The 22,697-nt window shown below is 45.5% G+C and overlaps 1 protein-coding gene across 2 annotated transcripts; it reads right to left on the bottom strand.

Moving 5' to 3' along the window:
• Nucleotides 1-722: 722 nt before the first annotated feature.
• Gpr19 (G protein-coupled receptor 19) lies at nt 723-22,585 on the bottom strand. Of its 2 annotated transcripts, none has more exons than XM_052719455.1 (2): nt 22,387-22,585; nt 723-2,007 (listed from the first exon to the last, which is right to left on the bottom strand). In XM_052719455.1, the coding sequence occupies exon 2, from the start codon at nt 2,004-2,006 to the stop codon at nt 777-779; it is 1,230 nt and encodes a 409-aa protein (XP_052575415.1). In that variant the 5' UTR covers nt 2,007; nt 22,387-22,585; the 3' UTR covers nt 723-776. The 2 variants fall into 2 exon arrangements, with proteins under 2 accessions (XP_052575415.1, XP_052575414.1); XM_052719454.1 differs by having other exon boundaries at nt 723-2,046; nt 22,387-22,583.
• Nucleotides 22,586-22,697: the final 112 nt, after the last annotated feature.

The raw sequence follows: 22,697 nt of genomic DNA on the forward strand, positions 1-22,697 counted from the left end.
ACAGGAGGCCACAGTTATAAAAATTCAGTAGAGAAAAGACAAGAAAAACAAAATAAAGCAAGACAGAACCCAAAATAGAAGCATGTGTATACTGACCTGATGATGGAGCAAAAAGTGTTTTGAATTTTTCTTTCACATTTATTTAGTGTGAGTGTGTGCACACACAAGTGCATGCATGCCACAATAATTGTGTGGAGACCAGAAGACAACTTACAGGAGCTGGTCCTCTCCTTCCACCATGTGGATTCCAGGGATTGGACTCGAGCTGTCAGACTTGGAAGGAAGTACCCTTCTCCTCTGAGCCATTGTCCCCATTCAGGAAACTTTCAAACGAACAAATAAGCTTTTTTTTTTTTTTTAAATTTTATGTGTACAGGTGTTTTGCCTTTATAAATGTCTATGCACCACAAGTGTGTAGTGTCCTGAGAGGCCAGGAGAGGTTACTGAATCCCCTGAAGCTGGAACTAAAGGTGGCTGTGAGCTGCTGTGTGGTGTGGGTGCTGGGGTTTGAACTTGGGTCCTTGGAAGACTAGTTAAGACCAGTGCTCTTAACCACTGAGCCATCTCTCCAGCCCAGGAAAGAACTTTTCATGGGCATCTAATGGTGGAGCGCTACCGACCAACAAAAAGCAGCCAGAACAAAGTCCCAGAAACCATAATCAGCAGTGAACGCACTTTACAAAACAGACAGGTGAGTGAAAACTACGGAAATCACTCCCCTCTCATAGTTAAAGCCTTTTAATCTCCGCACATAACAGTGAAAGAATTCTTAGAAATTAGACAAAAGTGTTTGGTGGGTTTGAATTGATGGGCCAGGCAAGCTTCTTTTCCCTGGCTTCTCGGTCAAATGAGTCATAGATGGAGTCTTTGGTTATCGTCCTGCTCATGGGAGGGATTTCTGAAATGCCAACATAGTTTCTTTTGGCCATCCTTGAACTGGTGGTGATGGTGTAGGCATTGCTGCGATAACATTTCATGGAGGACATGCAGAAAGTCTCTTTCATCCCTCTCCGAAAATTGGCATTATAAATCGAGTAGAGAGTGGGTTTCGAGGCTGAAGAACTAAAGGATACCCATGTAACCGCTGTGAAGACAAGTGAGCTCTTTTTGTAGTCTTGCTCATGGGGGTGCCAGAGCTGAGCCACATGGAAAGGCAGCCAGGAGAATAGAAACACCACGTTCAAGAGGAGAAACATCTTGACCGTTTTCACCTTTGTCCTGGGGACAATGTTCATTGTCCTCCTCAGGGTCCGCCCATCAGTGCCTATTCTCCAGATATACTTTACAACCTTCTGGTAAAATAAGATTATGAGGACAGAGGGAATCACAAAGCCCACCAAGAAGTGGATGACCGTATAGGCAGTTCCCTCCCAGGAGGGAGGGAGGAAGTAGTTACAATGGCTGTCCCAGCTGGAGCCATAGAAAAAGAAGACAGGCGTCACAAAGGCTGCATCCAGGATCCAGGAGGCTGCGATCATCTTCTTGGCTTTTTCTCTGGACACCTTGAAACTCAGCGGGTAGACGATGGTGTAGAAGCGGTCTATGCAGATGGAGAGGAGCACGTAGATCTGGACGCCGGGAGTGAGATACTGGAAGTAACGCACTACCTTGCACATGGCACTCCCGAGGGTCCACCTTCCAGTGGTGAACTGCAGCACAACAAACGGTGTGCTGGCCACACTGATGAGGAGGTCGGCACACGCCATGGAGACTACAAAGTAGTTGGTGGTGGACTGAGTCCTCCGGCTCCTGTGGATGACCAGACACACCAGGGAATTGCCAAAGATAGAGAACAACCACAGAGCGCCAAAGAAAATGCTGGCTGTGGCCACCTCTCCAGGGTTCAGTCCATACTGAAGGTCTGTCCTGTTGCTCATCCAGCTGTGTTCCTCATGGAAGTCCATCAGGCCATGGGGCAGCAGGGCCTCGGCTGCTTCCATGCAGCTGTGGTTCTGAAGGGGCGCCAGCAGGGTAGCAGTAACCACAGGTGGCTGGTCGTTATCCATTCTGTGAGCAAAAACCATAGTCACTCTTTTCCTCTTAGGTCTAGATAAGACAAGAAGAACAAAGCCTCCTGTTAAAACGCTGTCGTGTAAGCTGGCTACTGACAAGACAATCCTTCTTAGAATATTCACTGTATAGTACTGGGTTGCATAAAGACATTTCATTCAAGCGAGTCAGGTGCTTAACCACATCCACTCTTCAAAACATCCCTTTCTCCCTCTTGCTAGTCTCTTTCTTCTCCCAGACAATCTTGCTTCTATGTCATGTCTCTCTCTCTCTCTCACACACATGTACACACCTACACACATATGTATATATTAATGAGTTTATGTATCTATTCAAAATCTACGATCCAGAGATGGGAGAAAACATGTGATACTTGTTTGTCTGCGTCTGAGTTTTTCTGTTACTAAGATCTCTGCTTCCATCCACTTTCCTGTAAATGATATAATTTCATTCTTTATGGATGGACAGGACTCCACTGTGCTCGTGTGTGTGTGTGTGTGTGTGTGTGTGTGTGTGTGTGTGTGTGTGTGTGTGAGAGAGAGAGAGAGAGAGAGAGAGAGAGAGAGAGAGAGAGAGAGAGAGAGAGAGATTTTCTTTACTCATCTATTGACTGGTTCCACATCTTGGCTGTGGTGAGTTGTGCTGCAGGTACCTCTGTGGTAGGCCAACTTAGAGTCCTTTGTGTATATTACCCAAGAGTGACAGAAAGACTATCCATCCACTGTATTTGACACTGACAGAGGTGGTTTGTCAGTGATTAGAACTTGTGCACTGGTAAGAAAATGTAACTACTGAGCTGGGTGTGGAGAACTCCATGTGTTCCAGGACAGCCAGGGTGATGTAGAGACCCTGTTTCAAAAAAGGGAAAAGGAGGAAAGAAAGGAAGGGAGGGGGAGGAAAAGAGGGGGGAAGAGAGGAAAGGGAGGGAGGGAGGGAGGAAGGATGGATCCTCAGAAAGATAAGGGAGAAAAAAATCCCGGTAAAATAGCACAGAGGAGAAATTCAGAGGGTAGCCTTCTGGGTTGATCTTTGAGGCCCCTTTTTCCTTAGAGACACAGCCTCCTTCAAGGCATACCTCCTAAAGCATTTTTCTGTGTGTGTGTCTGGGTGATGCTCATTTGCCTGTGTGTGGACACTGGTGTATCTTCCTCGCTCACTCTCCTCTGTGTTACGTTTTAAAACAAATGTGGGTATGGGTAAGTTGTAATATCCACACATTATTTTAAAATTGCTTTAGACTTATGTGTATGAGCCGTTCTCCTACTTGCACGCATGTGCACTGTGTGCAAGCCTGGTGTCTTCAGCAATCAGAAGAAGGCGGCGGATCCCCTGGAACTGGAGTTACAGGCAGTTATAAACCGCGATGCATGTGCTGGGAACCAAAGCTGGGGTATCTGCATGAGCAACAAATGCTCTTAACCACTGAGCCACCTCTTCAGGCCCTCCACTGTAGTTTTTGACAAAGGCCTCGGACCGGCTAGCTAGCACCTCCTGAGGTCCTCCTGTCTCCGCTCTGCACCAGAGATAGCAGGACCATTCGGCAGTGCCAAGCCCTTCAAGTGGGTTCGAGGAGACCAAGTCAGGTCCTGACGCTTGCATGGCAAGTACTTGACTGACTGAGCCATCTTCCAGCCCCAGTGAGCATGTGTGGTGGGTGCTTTGCAATCAAACTGACCTGAGACTTCCCCACGCTTACGAACAAAGGCTGTATTTTCTGCACTCGTGGGCTGAAGCGTACCTGGATAGTAGGTTAGCCTGTCCAGAATGGCTGTGGTGCCCTGTTGATTCAGCACTTAATGCTTCATGAGGTTTTCCCGTTTTTTTTTTTTTTAACTCTAGCTTAGCAGTACACTGGAATCTCCCAGAAACCTCTAAAACAGACTGATTTTGGTCCCATCCCCCAGCCTGGGATTCTGATTGAATGAGTCTGGAATGTAGACGGCATCGGGGTGTTTCAGAGCTCCCCAGGTGACCCTAATGTTCAGTCACGATGAAGAAGCACAACTTCGGAAGGCTTTGCACGTTTCTGTCTCCCCCATTGAACTATGGGTTCTGGAGGAGGTATTGTTCCTTTCTCCATGCCCCACAGAGTCTAACTGAAGTACTCTGCATTAATAATGGCTTGTTAAATATTAACTAAACTGGATCCATAAGGACAGAGAACTTAAATAAACTCCTCCCACCCATGGCTCTGCTAGGAGAATTCAGTGGCAGCGGACAGAAGATCACTGTGTCCTCAGGGAGCTGAGACACTGGTGACCACAGACAGAGAGGAAACCATGACTGCTGAAAGAGAGAGCGGTAAAACCGGTCTAAGGCAGTCTAAGGCACGAAGGCAGAGGAAGGACAGCTTAGGTGTCCTCAGACAGGTCTAACCCAAAGCAGGGGAAAGCCTGCTCCTTGTCATTCTGGAGTCCCAGAGTAAAAGTTCTCAAAGGCTTCTGCTAGTATGGAAATCAGTGCCTTTCAGGGAATGGTTCTGAAATAAAGGGCTGTTTAATTAGTGACTATGCCTAGAGTCTCCTATACATAGTAATTTTAGAAGTGACGGATACACTGTGAAGTTACATGTTAACTTACATATTCCTGTCTAGCTGAACAAATAATCCCAAAGGTTAGGCACTTGCTGCCTTGTAGGACATTAACCAGTTCTGTGTCTAACCAGCTGACACTGTTTTAATGCTGACTTTTTTAATGCCTCTAAATCTGCATTCTTTCAAATGCTCTTAGAACACCTTATCTGGACATCTCCTTCAATAGTAAGTGAACAAATCTTTCACGTTCATCATGTTTGTGTAAGTTACACCATTAACTTTTTGAAACTTATATGTAGTGGATGGAAGAATGGGAAGATGGATGGGTGGATGGATGGATGGATGGAAGGAAGGAAGGAAGGAAGGAAGGAAGGAAGGAAGGAAGGAAGGAAGGAAGGGTGGACGGACGGACGGACAGACGGAGGGACAGATGGAAGGGTGGAAGGAAGGAAGGATGAATGGAAGAACGGATAGATAGAAGGAAGGAAGGATGGATGGATGGAAGAACGAATAGAAAGAAGCAAGGATGAATAGATGGATGCATGAGTGGAAGGATGGATGGACAGATGGATGGATGAAAGACTGGAAGCTAATGAGATAAAGGGAAGAACCACAAAGAAGAGAGGGAGCCGGGCGGTGGTGGTGCACGCCTTTAATCCCAGCACTTGGGAGGCAGAGCCAGGCGGATCTCTGTGAGTTCGAGGCCAGCCTGGTCTACAGAGCGAGATCCAGGAAAGGCGCAAAGCTACACAGAGAAACCCTGTCTCGAAAAACCAAAAAAAAAAAAAAAAAAGAAAGAAGAGAGGGATTCTTGGCTGTGATGACACACACAGCTTTAATCTCAGCACTAGGGAAGCAAAGGCAAGTGGATCTCTATGAGTGCAAGGCCAGCCAGAGCTGCATAGTGAGACTCTGTCAAAAGAAAACAAACAAAAACCCAGAGGAGCACACACGATGAACGCTGTGTCCTGTGGAGGACCGACCCCAGCTAAGCTGATCAATGGCTAGTTAGTTAGTTTCTATACCATGCAACATCACACCTAGGCAGTTTTAAAACTCCAGTAAGGGGAGCTAGGAGAATGCTCAGTGGGTAAAGTGCTTGCCACACAAATATCCAACAGGGGTCTTAGACCTCCAGAACCCACATAAAAGCTGGTGGGCACGGAAGCCTAGCTATAATACCAGCACGTGGGAGACCGAGACGGGGTTCCCAGGACAAGGTGGCTGGCTGGACTAGCCAGCTCCGCACGCTCTGCTTCAGTGGGAGAGCCTATTTCTAGAAGTAAGGTAGACCAGAAAGACGCCCAGTATCAACCTCTGGCCTCCGCACACACATGCATGTGTACCACACATACACGTGCCATACACACATACAAACATCCCTAACAATTGACTTTTTTCCTCCTGAAATAGCCACAAGCTTTATTACAAATATTCATCAGCATTCTCACTGCATAGGAAAACCATTCTTTTTGTTGTTTTGTTTTGTTTTCTGAGGCAGGGTTTCTCTGTGTAATAGTTAGCCCTGGCTGTCCTGGAAGTTGCTCTATAGACCAGGCTGGCCTCGAACTCACAGAGCTCCACCTGCCTCTGCCTCCCGAGTGCTGGGATTAAAGGTGTGCACCACCCAGCTACCATTCTCATATTTGAGATTTAAAAATGTAATCTGGCGGGGGCGGGGGGGGGGGGGGGGGGGGGGGGGTGGGGGGCGGAGGCTGGAAAGATGGCTCAGCGGTTAAGAGCACTGACTGCTCTTCCAAAGGACCCAGGTTCAATTCCCAGCACCCACATGGCAGCTCACAACTGTCTGTAGCTCCAGTTCCAGGGGTCCCGACACCCATGGCAAAAAACACCAATGCACGTAAAATAAAAATTAAAAAAAAAAGAAAGAAAGAGAAAAAAGAAAATAGGTCTTTAAAAAAAAATGTAATCTGGGAGTGGTAGTGCATGCCTGTAACCCAACACGTGGGAGGCTGAAGCAGGAAGATTTCTTTGAAGACAACCTGGATGACATAGTGAGATTCTGTCTCCAGAACCAAAAACTTAAAAAAAAATCCAATCTTATCTTGGGATTTTTCAAAATGCTAGTTTTTTACTTAATTTAGTTTAGAAAGTTTTCTATAAAATGGTAATACAGACTGCAGACCCTAGTGTCTCTTTAGATAGCAGTGGCAATTCGATTACAGCGGGGCCATGACAGCATTAATCTCACCCCCAGTTAGTACTTCCTGTGGTCAAGGATGGCCTATGTGTAACTCTTAGGGCAGATATTACTTACTAGTCGATTTCACAAGTGAGAGGAGCCTGAAGCTTGCCCCTTGGTCACACAGTTGGAAATGGTGGCCACCTCAGGCGCTTCACTCCCTGGGTGAGCTTCATGCACGGAGACAAAGGGCTTGACCTGAATCCAGAGGGTCACACAAGCTGTACTTGGAGGCCTTTCTGGATTCCTCATCCAAAAGCAGAAATACCAAGTTATCCCCCAGAGCCTCCTGCCTACCCACAGATAACATCTCCTCAACTCGAACTCTGGAATTTGTGATACGTCCGTCCCTAGCAGTTGTCTTTGGGGATATGACTATGCTCCACTGGATGGTCCCACAGCCATGCATATATGGGCAACACAAATTGGACTCAGCGAGTTATTAAAAACAAGAACAAAAACAGGTCAGGCATGGTGGTGCACCCCTGTAATCCCAGCACTCTAAGGCAGAGTGCTTCTACTCTGTACTTCAAACTCTGCAAATCTGGGGGTGGTCTGGTCTATTTATTGAGTTCCAGGCCAGCCAGGGCTACATAGTAAGACCCCATCTCAACCAAAACACACAAAAACATGATTTTGAAAGGCAGGGGTGAAGGGGGAGATTGACAGGAGTTGGACAGGGGAGCTGGGGTCAAATATGATCAAAATACATTGTTTGCATGTATGAAATCTCAAAAAATATATAAAAAGGTTATATATTTAAAAAGAAATATGCAACATGGCGAGCTGTTTAAAAATCACAGCCACCACCCGGGCAGTGGGGGCACACGCCTTTAATCCCAGAACTTGGAAGGCAGAGCTGGTGGATCTGAGTTTGAGGTCAACCTGGTCTACAGAGCAAGTTCCAGGACAGCCAAGCTTAGGCGATGAAAGTAACCATCAAAAACAGAAAGTTGATGAAGATGTAATTGAATAACGAGGCCATGTTCCAGCCCCAGCAAGCAGCAGAACTTAGCAGCTTTGGCCGTGGTTCTGGATTTAGAGTTAAGGATAGAAAGAAGGAGTTATGGAATAAAGCTGCTAAGGCCAGGCATATTTCAGGGGTGTCCCTGAATGCAGGCCTAGAAAGGCCACTGCGTGAAGCTGTGAAGTTGAAGTCTGGATTGCCTTGGAGACCCCAAGATGCTAGAGATGCCAGAGTCGTGGGATACCCACTGAGGAGAGCTGCTAACAGGGAGTGGAACCAGCCCAAGAGAAAGACGTGTGTTGCAGTCAACAAAGCTGAATGGAATTGGAGATGGGAAGAGTGCTTTGACATCAGACATGGAGATGCAGAGGTTAGAGTTTGCCCAGCTGGTTTTCAGTCTTGCTTTGGTCCAGTATTTCCTCACTATGCTCCCTTCCCTACATTTTGGAATGGTTATGTATATCCTGTGCCATTATATGCTGGAAGTATGTGATCTACTTTTTTATTTTAATTTTATAAGGGATTACAGTTAAGAGATTGCACGTATCTCAAAAGAGACTTTGAACTTTGGACTTTTGAACATTGTTGTGATTGTGATGGACTATGGGGACTTTTGAAGTTGGACTAAATGTATTTTGCATTATGATATGGCTATAAGCCTTTGGGGGCCAGGGAGTAGAATGTGGTGATTTGAAAGAAAATGTCCTCCAAAGGGAGTGGCACTTTTAAGAAGTGTGGCCTTGTTGGAGCAGGTGTGGTCTTGTTGGGGGAAGTGTGTCACTGTGGAGGCGGGCTTTGAGGTCTCATATGTGCTTGAGTCAAACCAGTAACTCAGTCCACTTCCTGTTGCCTTCATATCAAGATGTAGCCAGCACTATGTCTGCCTACACACTGCCATGCTCCCCGCCATGATGATAATGGGCTGAACCTCTGAAAATGTAACCCACCCCCAATTAAATGTTTTTCCTTTTTAAGAGTTGTCATGGTATCTCTTCACAGTAATGGAAACCCAAACTAAGACATATTCACACCACAGAAATAGACAAACATGATAATTTTTTATCTTCTTCTCTATAGAGCCAGTTACTGAACAACTACTAGCATGCCACTTCCAGGAAAACAGGTTCACAGCATGCCCCTGAACTTACAGAAGCTTCTGGATGCTTGCTGTCTGGCCCTGAGCTAAGAGACTGGGGTGGAGACACTGTGATAAATGCTTTATAGAATCCCTTGAGGTAGCCACTGACATACCTGCAGGGAGGAGATGGAAAAACGAATGAGAGTAACACAGGTTCTAAATGATAATTAGGTACCCTAGACCCTTCACAAAAGCCATTTATCCTTAACAAGTCCAAACCATGGGACTAATGTTAGTGTGCTCACTCTAGTACATGATGTGTGATATGGTTTTAAAGACCTGAGTTGACAATACTTAAGGTTGTGGGTTTTTTTTCAAAATCACCCGTGACAATCAAAACTAACTACCACATGCATTCTAAAATATCAGAAAGTCTGCATGTTTAACATGATTTTAGGTGGCCAGGAAAGCTTGTATCCTTCAGTCTCTCATAACTACAGCAACACTCTTTTAAAGTCAAGGTCTCCACAGGCATAGTGACACATGCCTGAAATCTCAGCACTAGGAGACAGGAAGAGCATTGAGAGTTGAAGGCCAGCCTGGTCTACATGGCAAGTTCTATGCCAGCTAGTTTCAGACTCTGTCTCAAAAGACATAAGAAGGGCCAGTGATTCTCAGTGGAGCATCTGCCACGCAAGCCTGAGAAGCTGAGCTAGAGTCCTAGAACCCACACGGAGAGAGAAACAGCTCCCAAAGGTTGTCCTCTGACTTCCATATGCACACTATGGCATGCACACGTCCACACGTACATACATCATGCACATACACACAATAATATGTTTTTAATTTAAGGACATAAAACTTTATGAAAATGTAACTTCTTTTTAAAGAACACATTATATATGAGTCCTGACCTCTAGGACCTATTCAAGTACCAAAGCCCATGGTTTTAGTGAAAATGAATGCAGGCCTATCCTGTAATACACTGGTCTTGGCGGGCTGGGCAGTGTTGCAGCATCAGTGATTACAGGAGTCTGAGGATAGCACCTTGACAATGATTCTGCCCAGAGCTCAGCCCAGCTCCACAGTGTGGGACCATAGGCCAGGGCTGAGGATGAGACATACGGCCCTACCCTTGGCCTCAGACATCAGAGAAGGGCTACCCTTTTTTAGGTGTCTCGTGATGAACAACTGTGTACTTGAGGCTGGCCTTGGATTGCCCTCTAGGGCTAAAACAGTGTCAACACACAAAACCATAGCCTTGAGTAAACCCAGACTTAGGATGCCATCTAGTGTGCCAGCAGAGAGCCCACAGATATACGGGCTTGCTTGAACTACAATGACAACTAAAACGTGCCAGAGTATGAAGACAGGGACAGACAGCTAACCTTTCAATGTCCGGCCCACAGTCCACACTAACAAGCGTTAAGAATGTTTGAGAGTTGGGGAACAGGTTTGCAGAAAGATGGCTCAGCAGGTAAAGTGTTTGCCTTGAAATCTTGGATACTTGAATCCATTGCTCTACCTGAAGTAAGGAGGGGAGGAGAGAACCAACTGAAGTTGTCCTCTGGCCGGGCGGTGGTGGCGCACGCCTTTAATCCCAGCACTCGGGAGACAGAGGCAGGTGGATCTCTGTGAGTTCGAGGCCAGCCTGGTCTACAAAGCGAGTTTCAGGACAGCCAGAGCTACACAGTGAAATCCTGTCTTGAACCATGCACCCAAAAAAGAAGTTGTCATCTGGCCTTCACACATGGGCCATGAAACACGAGCACCCCCTCCCCCTAAAAATAATGAATACAAATTGTTGAACAGAACTTTTAGGGAACAACAACAAAGAAGAAGAAGAATTGGCTGGTGATACAGCAGTTACACAGTGCTTTCTCAGCAGACTTAAGAGTCTGGGGGTAGGGGAGGGAAATAGTCAGGTTCGTGATTCACCCATGGTCAAAAGAGGGCCACCGAAACTGACACAGAGTAATCCTCGTGGAAACTCTCGCATGGAGAGTTAACTGATTGATTTTCCTTTATAGAACTGGGAATTGACCTAATACCTTATGCAAAAAACTTTTTAAAGTTAAACATTTAAAATGGGCATGGTGGTACAGGCCTTTACTCTCAGCACTTGGGAAGCAGAGGCAGATGGATCTCTGTAAGTCAGAGGCCAGCCTGGTCTACATAGTGAGTTCCAGGCCAGGCAGGGCTGCAGAGTGAGACCCTGACTCAAAAATTAATTAATTAGTTAATTAATTAATTAATTAGTGCATGTGTGCACATGCACATGTGTTTATACATACATGCATATATATATATATATATATATATACACACCCTCACCCAAAAATAATAAAAATTGTTATATATAACATTGTTATTAATTGTTACACACACACACACACACACACACACACACACACACACACAGTGAGAGAGTATGTGTCTAACATAGTAACCAATGGTGACTTTAGTAGCCCATTTTCTGGAATGGACAGGTCCTCCAGATGTAAAGTCAGTAAGGGAAGAACAGAGTTTGATGGCACCACAGCCCAAAGGGCCTCACAGACATCTCGGGAACATCCCATTCAACAACTGCACGTGCCTTCTTCCAAGCAACACAGGGACCACTCCCAGGACAGGCCACAAAACAGTCTCAACAAGTGACAGCACAACAAAAACCTGAAATCATAGTGAGTCTATTTTCCAACTATACTGTAATAAAACTAGAAATCAGTAACAAAAAAACTGTGTAAACTGTACAAATATGTGGATGTTAACTTATTCTTGAACTTCCTTGAATCAAGGAAGAATTTTTAAAGTTTCTTTCCTTTTTCTTTCTGTTTGTTGTTGTTTGTTTTAGACAGGATCTCACATGTCCTAGGCTGGCTTCAAACCTGATACACAGCCAAGAATGACCCTGAACCTCTTTCTTTGTTTTGTTCTGTTTTTTGTTTTTTGAGACAGGGTTTCTCTATGTAGCCTTGGCTGTCCTGGAACTCACTCTGTAGACCAGACTGGCCTCGAACTCACAAAGATCCGCCTGCCTCTGCCTCCCCCGTGCTGGGATTAAAGGCAGGCACCACCACTGCCCGGCCAACCCTGAACTTCTAATCCTCCTGCCTCTACCTCCCAAGTGCTAGGATGTTAGGTGCTGCCTCTAATCTTAGTACTAGAGAGGAATGAGTTAGGAGGAATGCAGATGTGAGATCAACAGCAACTATATAGTGAGTTGCAGGCCAGCCTGAACTAAATAGTGAGTTATAAGCCAGCCCTACAGTATAAGATGACACTGTCTCAGAAAATAAAGAGTATAATAACAATAAATTCAAAATTGAATCTTTTGTTTGTTTGTTTGTTTTTCCAAGACAGGGTTTCTCTGTGTAGCCCTGGCCGTCCTGGATCTCACTCTGTAGACCAGGCTGGTCTCCAACTCACAGAGATCCGTCTGTCTCTGCCTCCCAAGTGCTGGGATTAAAGGCATGTGCCACCACCGCCACCACCACCCGGCTCAAAATTGAATCTTGCTTCATTACTTAAAAACTCTCAACAAGCCAGGCAGAGGCAGGCAGATCTCTGTGAGTTCGAGCCAGTCTGGGCTACAGAGTGAGTTCCAGGAAAGGCTCCAAAGCTACACAGAGAAACCCTGTCTCAAAAAACAAAGCAAAAACAACAACAGCCGGGCAGTGGTGGCACACACCTTTAATCCCAGCACCTGGGAAGCAGAGCCAGCTGGATCTCTGAGAGTTCGAGGCCAGCCTGGTCTACAGAGCGAGATCCAGGACAGGCACCAAAACTATACAGAGAAACCCTGTCTCAAAAAACAAAAAAAGGGCCGGGCGGTGGTGGCGCACGCCTTTAATCCCAGCACTCGGGAGGCAGAGCCAGGCGGATCTCTGTGAGTTCGAGGCCAGTCTGGGCTACCAAGTGAGTTCCAGGAAAGGCGCAAAGCTACACAGAGAAACCCTGTCTCGAAAAACCAAAAAAAACAAAAACAAAAAAAAACAAAAAAAGGGGGCTGGAGAGATGACTCAGAGGTTAAGAGCACTGGCTGTTCTTCCAGAGGTCCTGAGTTCAATTCCCAGCAACCACATGGTGCCTCACAACCATCTTGTAATGAGACCTGGTGCCCTCTTCTGGCCTGCAGGCTGAACACTCACTGTATAATTGACAAATAAATAAAATTAAAAAAAAAAAAAAACCCTAAACAAAACAATAACATAAAAAACAAAAACAAAAAAACCCTCTTAACAAGTTAGGAATAGAAAAATCATAAACATACCTCAACACAACAATAAAAGCCAAACACAATGAGTGGGGGAAGGCTGAAAACCTTTCTCTCAGATGGAACAAGGTAAGGGCGCCCTTTTCCATCACTTTAGTGCTGTGGGATGGTCTGTATGTCAAGTGTGTTGCTGATTAGTCAATAAATAAAACACTGATTGGCCATTGGCTAGGCAGGAAGTGTAGGCGGGACAAGGAGGAGAATAAAACTGGGAAGTGGAAGGCTGAATCAGAGAGACACTGCCAGCCGCCACGATGAGAAACAGCATGTGAAGACGCCGGTAAGCCACGAGCCACGTGGCAAGGTATAGATTAATAGAAATGGATTAATTTAAGCTGTAAGAACAGTTAGCAAGAAGCCTGCCACGGCCATACAGTTTGTAAGCAATATAAGTCTCTGTGTTTACTTGGTCGGGTCTGAGCGGCTGTGGGACTGGCAGGTGAGAGAGATTTGTCCTGACTGTGGGCCAGGCAGGAAAACTCTACCTACACTTTTATTTAGTGTTATACTGAAAGTCACAAGCAAAAGAAAGAAACAAGGATACATCAAGGTGGCAAAGAACAAGCCAAGTTGTCAGTTTGCAGATAGTATGCTCTAACGTGAAGAAAACCCTCAGGTACCACCGAAAACTATCTGAATAAGCAAATGGGGCGAAGTTACAGGGTACAAAATAAATACACAAAAGCCAATAGCTTGATATACATCAAGAGCAAATTACCTAAACTAGGATCAAGAAAGCAACCTCATTTATAGTGGCTGTAAAACATACATCTAGGAGGAAAGGTAGTCAAAGATGTGAAAGCCTGCGACACTGAAACTGTAAAACACTGAGAGGAAACAGGAGATGAGGAGGGTCAGAGGAGGGAGGGAAGGAAAGGGGGAGGGGAAAAGGAAAAGAAAAGGAAGTTTGTGTTCATGGAGAGAAGAATCAGTATTGTTAGACGTCCATAATGCTCAAAGTGATCTCTAGATTCAACACAACCTCTGCCAAAACACCAATGACATTCGTTATAGGATTAGGAAAAAAACAATTTATATCAAACCACAAAAGCCCCAAATAGCCAAAGCCAAGCTGTAGTAATCAAGCCAGCATGGTACTGGCATTGACACAGACACACAGACACACAGACACAGACACACAGAAATCGAGGGTTGTCAGGGAGCCTGCTCAGATGGTTCCACAGGTAAAGGCATCTGCTGCCAACCCTGCGAACTTGAGCTCCATCCCTGGAATCCAGAGTAGAAAGAGAAAACTGGCTTCCACAAGGTGTCCTCTGACTTCCACATTCCTGCCATGGCAAACACAGCAACCTCCCCTCCTCAAAAAAAAAAAAAAAAAAAATGTGAACACCAAACACATACACTCCTAGAAGTGAACTGCACAACTAAACCCAACTGATTTTTTACAAAGGTGCTCAGAACACATATTGGAGAAGGGACTTTTTTTTTTTTTTTTCAATAAACGGTGCTGAAAAAACAGGATTATCTTCAAGAAAAAGGATGAAATTAAATTCCACTTCTTGCCAGGTATAAAAAGAACTAAAAGTGGATGAAAAGTTTGAATGCTAGCCCTCGAACTGAGAAACTACTAGAAGGAAGCAAGGAAGGCCAAGGACACCGGGATTGAGGAGATCTCTTTGGACGGCATCCTAGTTCACTCTGTGGAGTTGACACAGCCTAGAGTCATCTGTGAAGGGACTTTCAGCTGAGGGAAAGCCCACAGCAGCGTGGCCTGTGGGGATTTTCTTGATTATTAACTGAGGTGGGGACCCAGGCCACTGTGGGAGGCAGCATCCCTTGGGCAGGTCTTCCTGGCCTGTATAGGAAAGCTAGCTAATAAGCACGGGTCCTGCAAGCCAGCCAGGAGGCAGCCTTTCTCATGCAGTTCCTGCTCGAGCTCCTGCCCTGACTTCCCTCCATAATGGACTGTATACTGTAAGCTGAATGCAAGCCTTTCTTCCGCTAAACTACTTTGGATCAGAGGTTTTTATCACAGCAACGAAGAGGAAGTCAGGAAAGATAGGATGCTGATAGTACAGGAAACAAAGACAAAATCAGACAGATGGATGGGGGCTGGAGAGAGGGCTTGGCCGTCAGAGTGCTGGCGGCACACCTGCTGCTCTTGCAGAAGACCAGTTCTGTTCCCAGCACCCATGTCCGGCAGTTCACAATTACCTGGAACTCTAGCTACAGGGGATCACTTTCTTCTGGCCACGATGGGCACCTGCACGCACAGGTACATACACATACAGACATATACAGACAGACAGAAATACAAATAGAGTAATCTTTCTTTAAAAAAGAAGGGAGGGAGGAAGGAAAGGAATGAGAGTCCATCGAACTAAGAGGCTCTGCTCGACTTCTAGGGAAGGCAGAGGATTAGAAGCTGCGCTGTAATACAGTGTAGAGGAGTCAGGATAAGAATAGATTCCAAAGAGGAAAAACATTGCGAGTTCACAAAGGCTGTGACAGGACACCAAACAGTTCAGAGAAACTCTCAGCAAAAAGAACAGAGCTGCCCCAAGGACCCGAAGATGGACAGCCAATGTGGGGAGCACGCATCCACATGCCACTGCCCCAGATAAGAGACATCCAAGGGATGCAAGTGGAGAACAGGACAGCTTAGGGCACAGAGGATCTGCCTGTGCAGTGGGACCGACAGGAGGAGGTAGCTGCCCTGGTGGTTAGGGGCTGACCTCATCAACTGAGAGTCCAAAGGCAGTCTGTGGTCAACTTCTGGGCTGACCTAGCCGCCATGAGGGTCACCGCTGTAGAGGGGATCATACATGTCCACAGCCGCACCCCCTACAGGACGGTGATGAACGCTTGATGTGTCTGGAGTATGAAGACAGGTCTGCCTGGACAGATCTCAGTGCTGTGGTTTCCTCCCCTACACCTGCCAGCTCGAGCAGTAGCCACCACACGGTCTAAACACTGGAGAGTTTGGGGAGGGTGGGAGCGCCTGCACACACACACACACACACACACACACACACACACACACACACACACACACGGCTGCAAAGTTGACTGTGGAAACAAAGGCCCAGGGGTGCACCAAGGGAAACACTTGTCCAGCACAGGCAACACTAGCTACACATCACAGGGAGGACGCGTCTTCAAAGTCACGGCCCCTGCCCCGGCTTCAGCTCCCTGACAGACCCAGCAAGAGGCTCCTCCAAAAGTTGCTTTCCCCTGTGTTTCCTGTTTTCTTCTTTTTTGCTGTATGTTTCAGTGTTTTTGCTTTGTCTTACTTCTTAGGTGCACGCATATGTGTACATGTTCGCATGTGTGTGTGGAGACAGGACAATCGTAGGTGTCTTTCTCAGGAATGCTGTCCACCTCCTTTGTGACAAGTGTTTGCTATTGGCCCTAAGGTCATTAATTAAACTAAAATGGCTGGCCAGCAAGGCCCTAGGATCCTCCTGTCTCTCCCTCCCCAGCACTGGGATTCCATCCACGATGCCCAGCATCCTTACCACACCTAGCACGGTACACAGGAGCTGGGCAGTAATCTCAGGTCCTCCTGATCACAGAGCAAGCGCTTTACTTGACTGAGACCCCTAAACAACTTTATCTTATTTTTTTTACTTTAAAAAAAGATTTATTTATCATATATACAGTGTTATATACATGTTATATATGCCTGCATGCCAGAAGAGGGCACCAGATCTCATTATAGGTGGTTATGAGCGACCATGTGGTTGCTGGGAATTGAACTCAGGACCTCTGAAGAGCAGCCAGTGAGTGCTCTTAACCTCTGAGCCACCTCTCCAGCCCCTATCTTATTATTTTTTTAAGTTTTTGTATTTTTTTTTTATTTAGACAAGGGTTCATAGCCCAAGTTGGCCCCAAATTTGAAATGTAGTCATGGATGTCCCTTAAACTCCTAATCCTTCTACGTCTACCTCCCACACCGTGAGATTACAAGTGTGCACCCAAGCCTGGCTTTTACAAGAAACTGTTTTTTCCTTTCGCTGTGTGGGCCCCAGTGATCCAATCCTGGTTGTCAGGCCTGGCAGCAAGCACCTTTACTGGCTGAGCCACCTTGCTGGCACTCTGTACATTTTAGGTATGAAGAGGTTGTAGAAGCCAGAGGCTGGGCACCGGGGCTTCAGTCTGGCAGTTCTTAGGTAGAAACAACTTTATGTCCCAGGAGACATATGGCAACGTCTAGAGACATTGGTTACTGGTATCTGGTAGGAAGAATCCAAGGATGCTGCTAAACATTCTACATATATCAACAAATATCAAAGAATTATCTGCCCCAAATACTAAATGTGGTGACAAAATGCTGCAGAGCTAGCCCGTCTGGGTTTCAACTCACAGTCTGTGTAGCCACTGGCGAGTTAATGTCTTTGTGCTTATTGTTCTCATCTATAAAACGACAGTGCCTACTGATATGTTGTCAGAATAAAGTACACGAGAAAGGGTTCATCCAAGTGTGCTGTTGTATGGTCGCAAGTCCAACACTTGGGAGGCAGAGGCAGGAGGATAAGCAGTTCATTTCAAGCTCCAGAGATCCAATGCCCTCTTCTGGCTTCCAATGGTGCGCACGCACGCACGCACACGTAATTGAAAGTTTTCTCTGGGTCCCACCAAACCCCCTCAGTTCCACAACCCACTTATAAAATAATCACTCAGAAGCTTATATTAATTAAAACTGCTTGGCCATTAGCTCAGGCTAACTACTGACTAGCTCTTACATTTAAATTAACCCATAATTCTTATTTATGTTTAGCCACGTGGCTTGGTACCTTTTCTCAGTTCTGTCTTCACATCCTGTGTCTGGCTGACGACTCCTCACTCTTCCCAGAATTCTCTTCTCTGCTTGTCCCACCTATACTTTCTGCCTGGCTACTGGCCAATCAGCACTTTATTTATTAACCAATCAGAGCAACACATTTACAGCATACAGAGCGATATCCATAGCGTGCTCGCGCGCGCGCGCACACACACACACACACACACACACACACACACACACACACACACAAAGTTAAAAAATAACAACAACAAAGAAAGGAGCCAAAAATACTATCTAGAACAAAACGAGGACTCAACAAACATCTGCTTTTAGTGATACACATTAAAAAAGACTAAAAAGAAACATCAGGATTTTTAACATGTTCTTGTTTAGCATTCTATATTTTCCCAATTTACTTAAAAAATATGCACCGTGTTTTGCCTGCATGTATGCCTGTGCATTACCTGCATGCCTAGTTACCCTCAAAGTCCAGAAAAAAGCATCAGGTTCCCTGAAACTAGAGTTAAGACAGTTGCGAGCAACCATGTGGGTCCTGGGAATTGAACCTGGGTCCTGTGGAAAAGCTCCAGTGCCCACTTTTCCAATTTTTGAGAACTATGTTTTTATTATTTTAATACCTAAATACATTATTTTTAAAGAACAGAAGAAAGAACATTACTGGCAATATACTAGGACCAAGGAGAACTAGTTTAATGCTGGCTACTAGTTGTGACTTTAGACGGGTTAGTTAATCTCTCTGAACTGTAGTTTCCTCCGGGCTAATACAGTATATCAGAGTTGCTCCAAAGATTAAATATGACAGCTGCCTGGTGCCTGGGAGAGTCTGTTACATGAGCTGCCTCTTTCGAGTTTCTGCCAAGGGGAAGTGACGCTACAAACAGGGTCATGACAGTGACTCTCCTGCTCTTAACCTATGCCCTCAGAGAAGTCAGCTCCATTTCATTCCACCTTTCACCATGGCTCACGGAGGATACAGCACCCACACTTGGCCCTTGGCTCTATTCCCTGCCCTTCTGATACATATACCCTAGGGAGAGACGCAACTACACTACAAGATGGGACCTAGCCATCGCTCTCTCAGAGTCTGCACTCAGGTTTGCTGGCCACTTCCTCATAGATCTTTCACACCTACCCTCCAAATCAAAACCATGGTGTGAGGGTTTCTCCTCAAGGCAATGACTCTACTTTCTCTGTTCTGTCTTCTGTTCAGCAAGTTCAGTGGGCTGCTCCTTTCAGATTCAAGGGGGCAGGTAGAAAGCCCAGCTGGGCCTCAGCTGTGCTGCCCTGTATCTATGCAGTCGGCAAGCATTGCAACTGCTCTTCCAACAGGCTGCTGTTCTGCTGTGTAGCAAACTTAGCAGGTGACACTGGTTTAATTAGATAGCAAAATAATAAAGGCTGTATTGTGTGTCTGACCATGAGGGTGCCTAGTTTAATCACAGTTGGCTGGCCAACTTGAACTCACATCCTAAGCAAGCTTTCAAAAATGTCCTAGCAGGGTTGGGGCTGTCACCTGCCAGTACACACAGGCCCTGGGTTTGACCCCAATGCCACAGAGGGAAAACGCCTTGAGACAGTATCTGTCACACAGGTCCTGACTGCCACATTCTGGCTCAAACTCGAGCTGACACTCAGGATCTCAAGAGTCCCTAGGAAAGTGTCTATTCAGTTCTGAGATTTCTTTGGACAGTGTTCTGGGGCCTGGATACCCGACTAAACAACAGAATGCATGGGGCAGAATCACTGGAGATGTCCCCTCTCAACCTGAGGTGAGCTGTTTAGTGACAGGAAGAAGTGTTAGACAAAACACTACAAAGTGTGGGACTGCTGGGGCTGTCCCTGGCCAACTCTCCAGCATACTACGAGGGTTTCACCTCAAGTACAAATGAAGTATGAGGAGGGCCAGTGATGCCCAGGGAAGAATTTATGGACACTACTGAGCTCTGGTTCACGATGAGCCGAGCTAACATACATACACTTCAAGCATAGTTTTGACTGCTGCCAAATTCTTACTGCATATTTGCTGCTTCACTATAAACACATGCAAATAAAATAGACTCAGAGCTGGGCATGGTGGTTCATGCCTGTAATCCCAGGACTGGGAAGGGGAGGCAAAAAGGATCAGTTCAAGACCAATGCCAGCTACATGGCAAGTTTGAAGTCAACCTAGGCTACATGAAATCCCATCTCAGAAACTAACTAAATAAACAAATAAAATAGACACAAGCCCCCAAATTAGCTGCAGTAGAATGCTGCTCAGAGTCTTGAGTCTTTCCATCGTACGTTCACATATGTGTACTGAGAGATTACCATTCAGTAGGCCACTTTTCAGGTTACCTGTCCCAGAGAAATGTCTATGTCACCAAGGAAACAACTATTCTTCAAAGTGCTTTGCAATGAACTACTAGAGGGGAACACAATGTTTTGAAAGAAGTTTGAGAACCCGAGCTTGCTGCCTATCTTACCACTTTATGTTTTAGGTCCAGCACCTCTTTCAATTTTCCACAGCATGGAGGATTTAGATCAGGCATCTTCTATTATCAAAGGTCAGAAGGAAACTCACACAGATCAAGGGGGAAAATCTTTCACGTGTTACGTCTCTTTTCTAAGTCAGAGGCTCGCTCTGTAGCCCAGGCTACCCTTTAACTCTTAATGACCCTCTTACTTAACCTCTCACTCCTCATCTGCAATTACAGGCATTGTCCACCACTCATGGTGAGAAAATCCTTTTGTGTGTGTGTGTGTGTGTGTGTGTGTGTGTGTGTGTATGTGTATGTGCCCATGCAGACCACAGGTCAAGGTTGACGAGCCCAAGAGACCCTCCTGCCTCTGCCTCCCAGTGCTGAGATTACAGGTACACATAGCCACATTCAACTTTCTTTTCAACTTCAGTGCTAACTAGCTGAAGTCAGATCCTCACACCTGCTACCACTTTATACATTGTGCCATCTCCTCAAACCCAGAAATACCTAACATAAAAGTCTTAGAAAATTTCTTTTACCCTTATAAACCTAAAATAGTTTGCAAAGAGAGATCTCCTTGTTTTAAAAGCATATTATTTAGAAACAACGAACCCAGTCAGGCATCATAGTTAATATGCATATTTTTTAAGGTTTTCTTCTTTTATTGAGACAGAGTCTGACTCTGTAGCCCAGGCAGGCTTCAGAGTTGTGGAACTCTTCCTTCCCAAGTGCTGGAATTGCAGGCCTGAGCCATCACTTGTCTTGATATACTAATTTTCTTTTGAGAATCAGATGAAGGCAATATGCTTAGGCTGGGCTTGCTACTAGGTTCCAAGGATGGAAGAATATTTCTAGGTTTGATTTAAAAAGTCAACCATAACATAAATTCCAGATTTATCTTTTTTCCTTTAGACTCAGTGATTACCATAGTAACATGGTGTTTTACTACTAGGTGTCTATGCAGCACAAGAGGGAGAGAATAGGCAATTACTTACTGGGTTATTTGGGGGTACAGACCATGACTATCTGGATAATTCAAAATTAAATATAGATTTCACTGGAGATCTGCTTTAGCTAAGCAAGCTGACTCAATCTTCTAGTAGCGTCAGCTGAACAAAATTTGTAGCCCAATAGACTGTTGACATCATTTGGGATAACACAAGAAGGCAAGCAGTATAGCTCCGTGGTTAAGAATGAGGACTTCAAGATCTTGAGATTCAATTCTTGTTCTATTAGGTGCTCCCTAAGTGACCCTAGAATAGCTCCAGAACTAACTCCTCTATGCCTGGGTTTATCTCTAAACTGTATTCTGTAAAGATTAATGATTACTTATGCTTGGAATCATGGCTTTCATAGAACAAGAACTTTTTCAAGTATCTGTTAAATGAAATTCAGTGTGGGTTTGCCAGCTCTTTGTGCTGGAGAGAAATACTGAAAGAAACCAGGATGAGTGTACGGCAGATTGTAGCCTTTAAATCTGGCAGGTGCCTCTAAGAGCTTCCCTAGGGCTTTCCATAAGATGTGGCATTCTGTGGCAGTCCAGTGTCCTAAAGCAGAGCTTGGGGACAATGCTGGTGCTCCTGGTATCAGGGATATCAGGAGGATGAGCTAACAGCACAAAGGAATAGCAGGAAAGGCTCCCTAAGCTACAGCCTGTAACCTCTTAGAACACTGGCACAGAACAGCAGCTCAAAGGGATGAGACAGGATTTTCTAACAGTGACAATGAGATCTAGCTCTTCTGAGTAATCAGTTTCCCACCCCTTCTGAGATTACAGGAAGAAATCCTTTCATCAATGAGTTTATAGTTTTATTATCAATTACTATATATATATATATATATATATATATATATATATATGCAATTTCCAACCAATTTTTTTCATCAATAGGAGCTTACTCTGGAGAAGTATTTATTTTACAGAACTATCTAGGCATCTTTTCTGGACCTGTAACAAATCTAATGCCCCTAACACGCATTTAAGCCCGGACAAAATCTCTAAATTGCCTGGAAAAAATAAGAGAATGAGAAGGTATTGTGTCCTCTGAGGCAAATCTCGGCTGTGATGGAACAATCTCGAGCACATACCTTCATCTGGACTAGATTTCAGGGTCAGTCTCCGTGGGTCTTCTTGGTCAGGAACAGCTCTCGGACAGGACTTTGGAGGATGCCATAAACCACCAGGAACCCTTGGGAACACATTCATATCTGTCCTTCCCCCAGCTCACAGCCTGCTTCCTGGTAGGAGACCAGATGACGCTGTGCTGGGCTGCCTGCTAAACCATCTTCCCACCCCCAGCCCCACTCACGGGGCCCCTCCTTCTCCTTTCCAAGGCTCTGGAATGTGTCACATGGGAAATGGATCATGTGGTTTGGGGGGAAATGTGGCCATCGTCTCT

The sequence above is a fragment of the Peromyscus californicus genome, unplaced genomic scaffold (genome assembly GCF_007827085.1).
Source record: "Peromyscus californicus insignis strain IS unplaced genomic scaffold, ASM782708v3 Scaffold_6__1_contigs__length_162567912, whole genome shotgun sequence".
NCBI classification, from domain to species: domain Eukaryota; kingdom Metazoa; phylum Chordata; class Mammalia; order Rodentia; family Cricetidae; genus Peromyscus; species Peromyscus californicus.

What these genes read in the sequence shown, in the direction of transcription:
- Gpr19 (XM_052719454.1), bottom strand. Translation starts at nt 2,024, where the DNA reads ATGGTTTTTGCTCACAGAATGGATAACGACCAGCCACCTGTGGTTACT.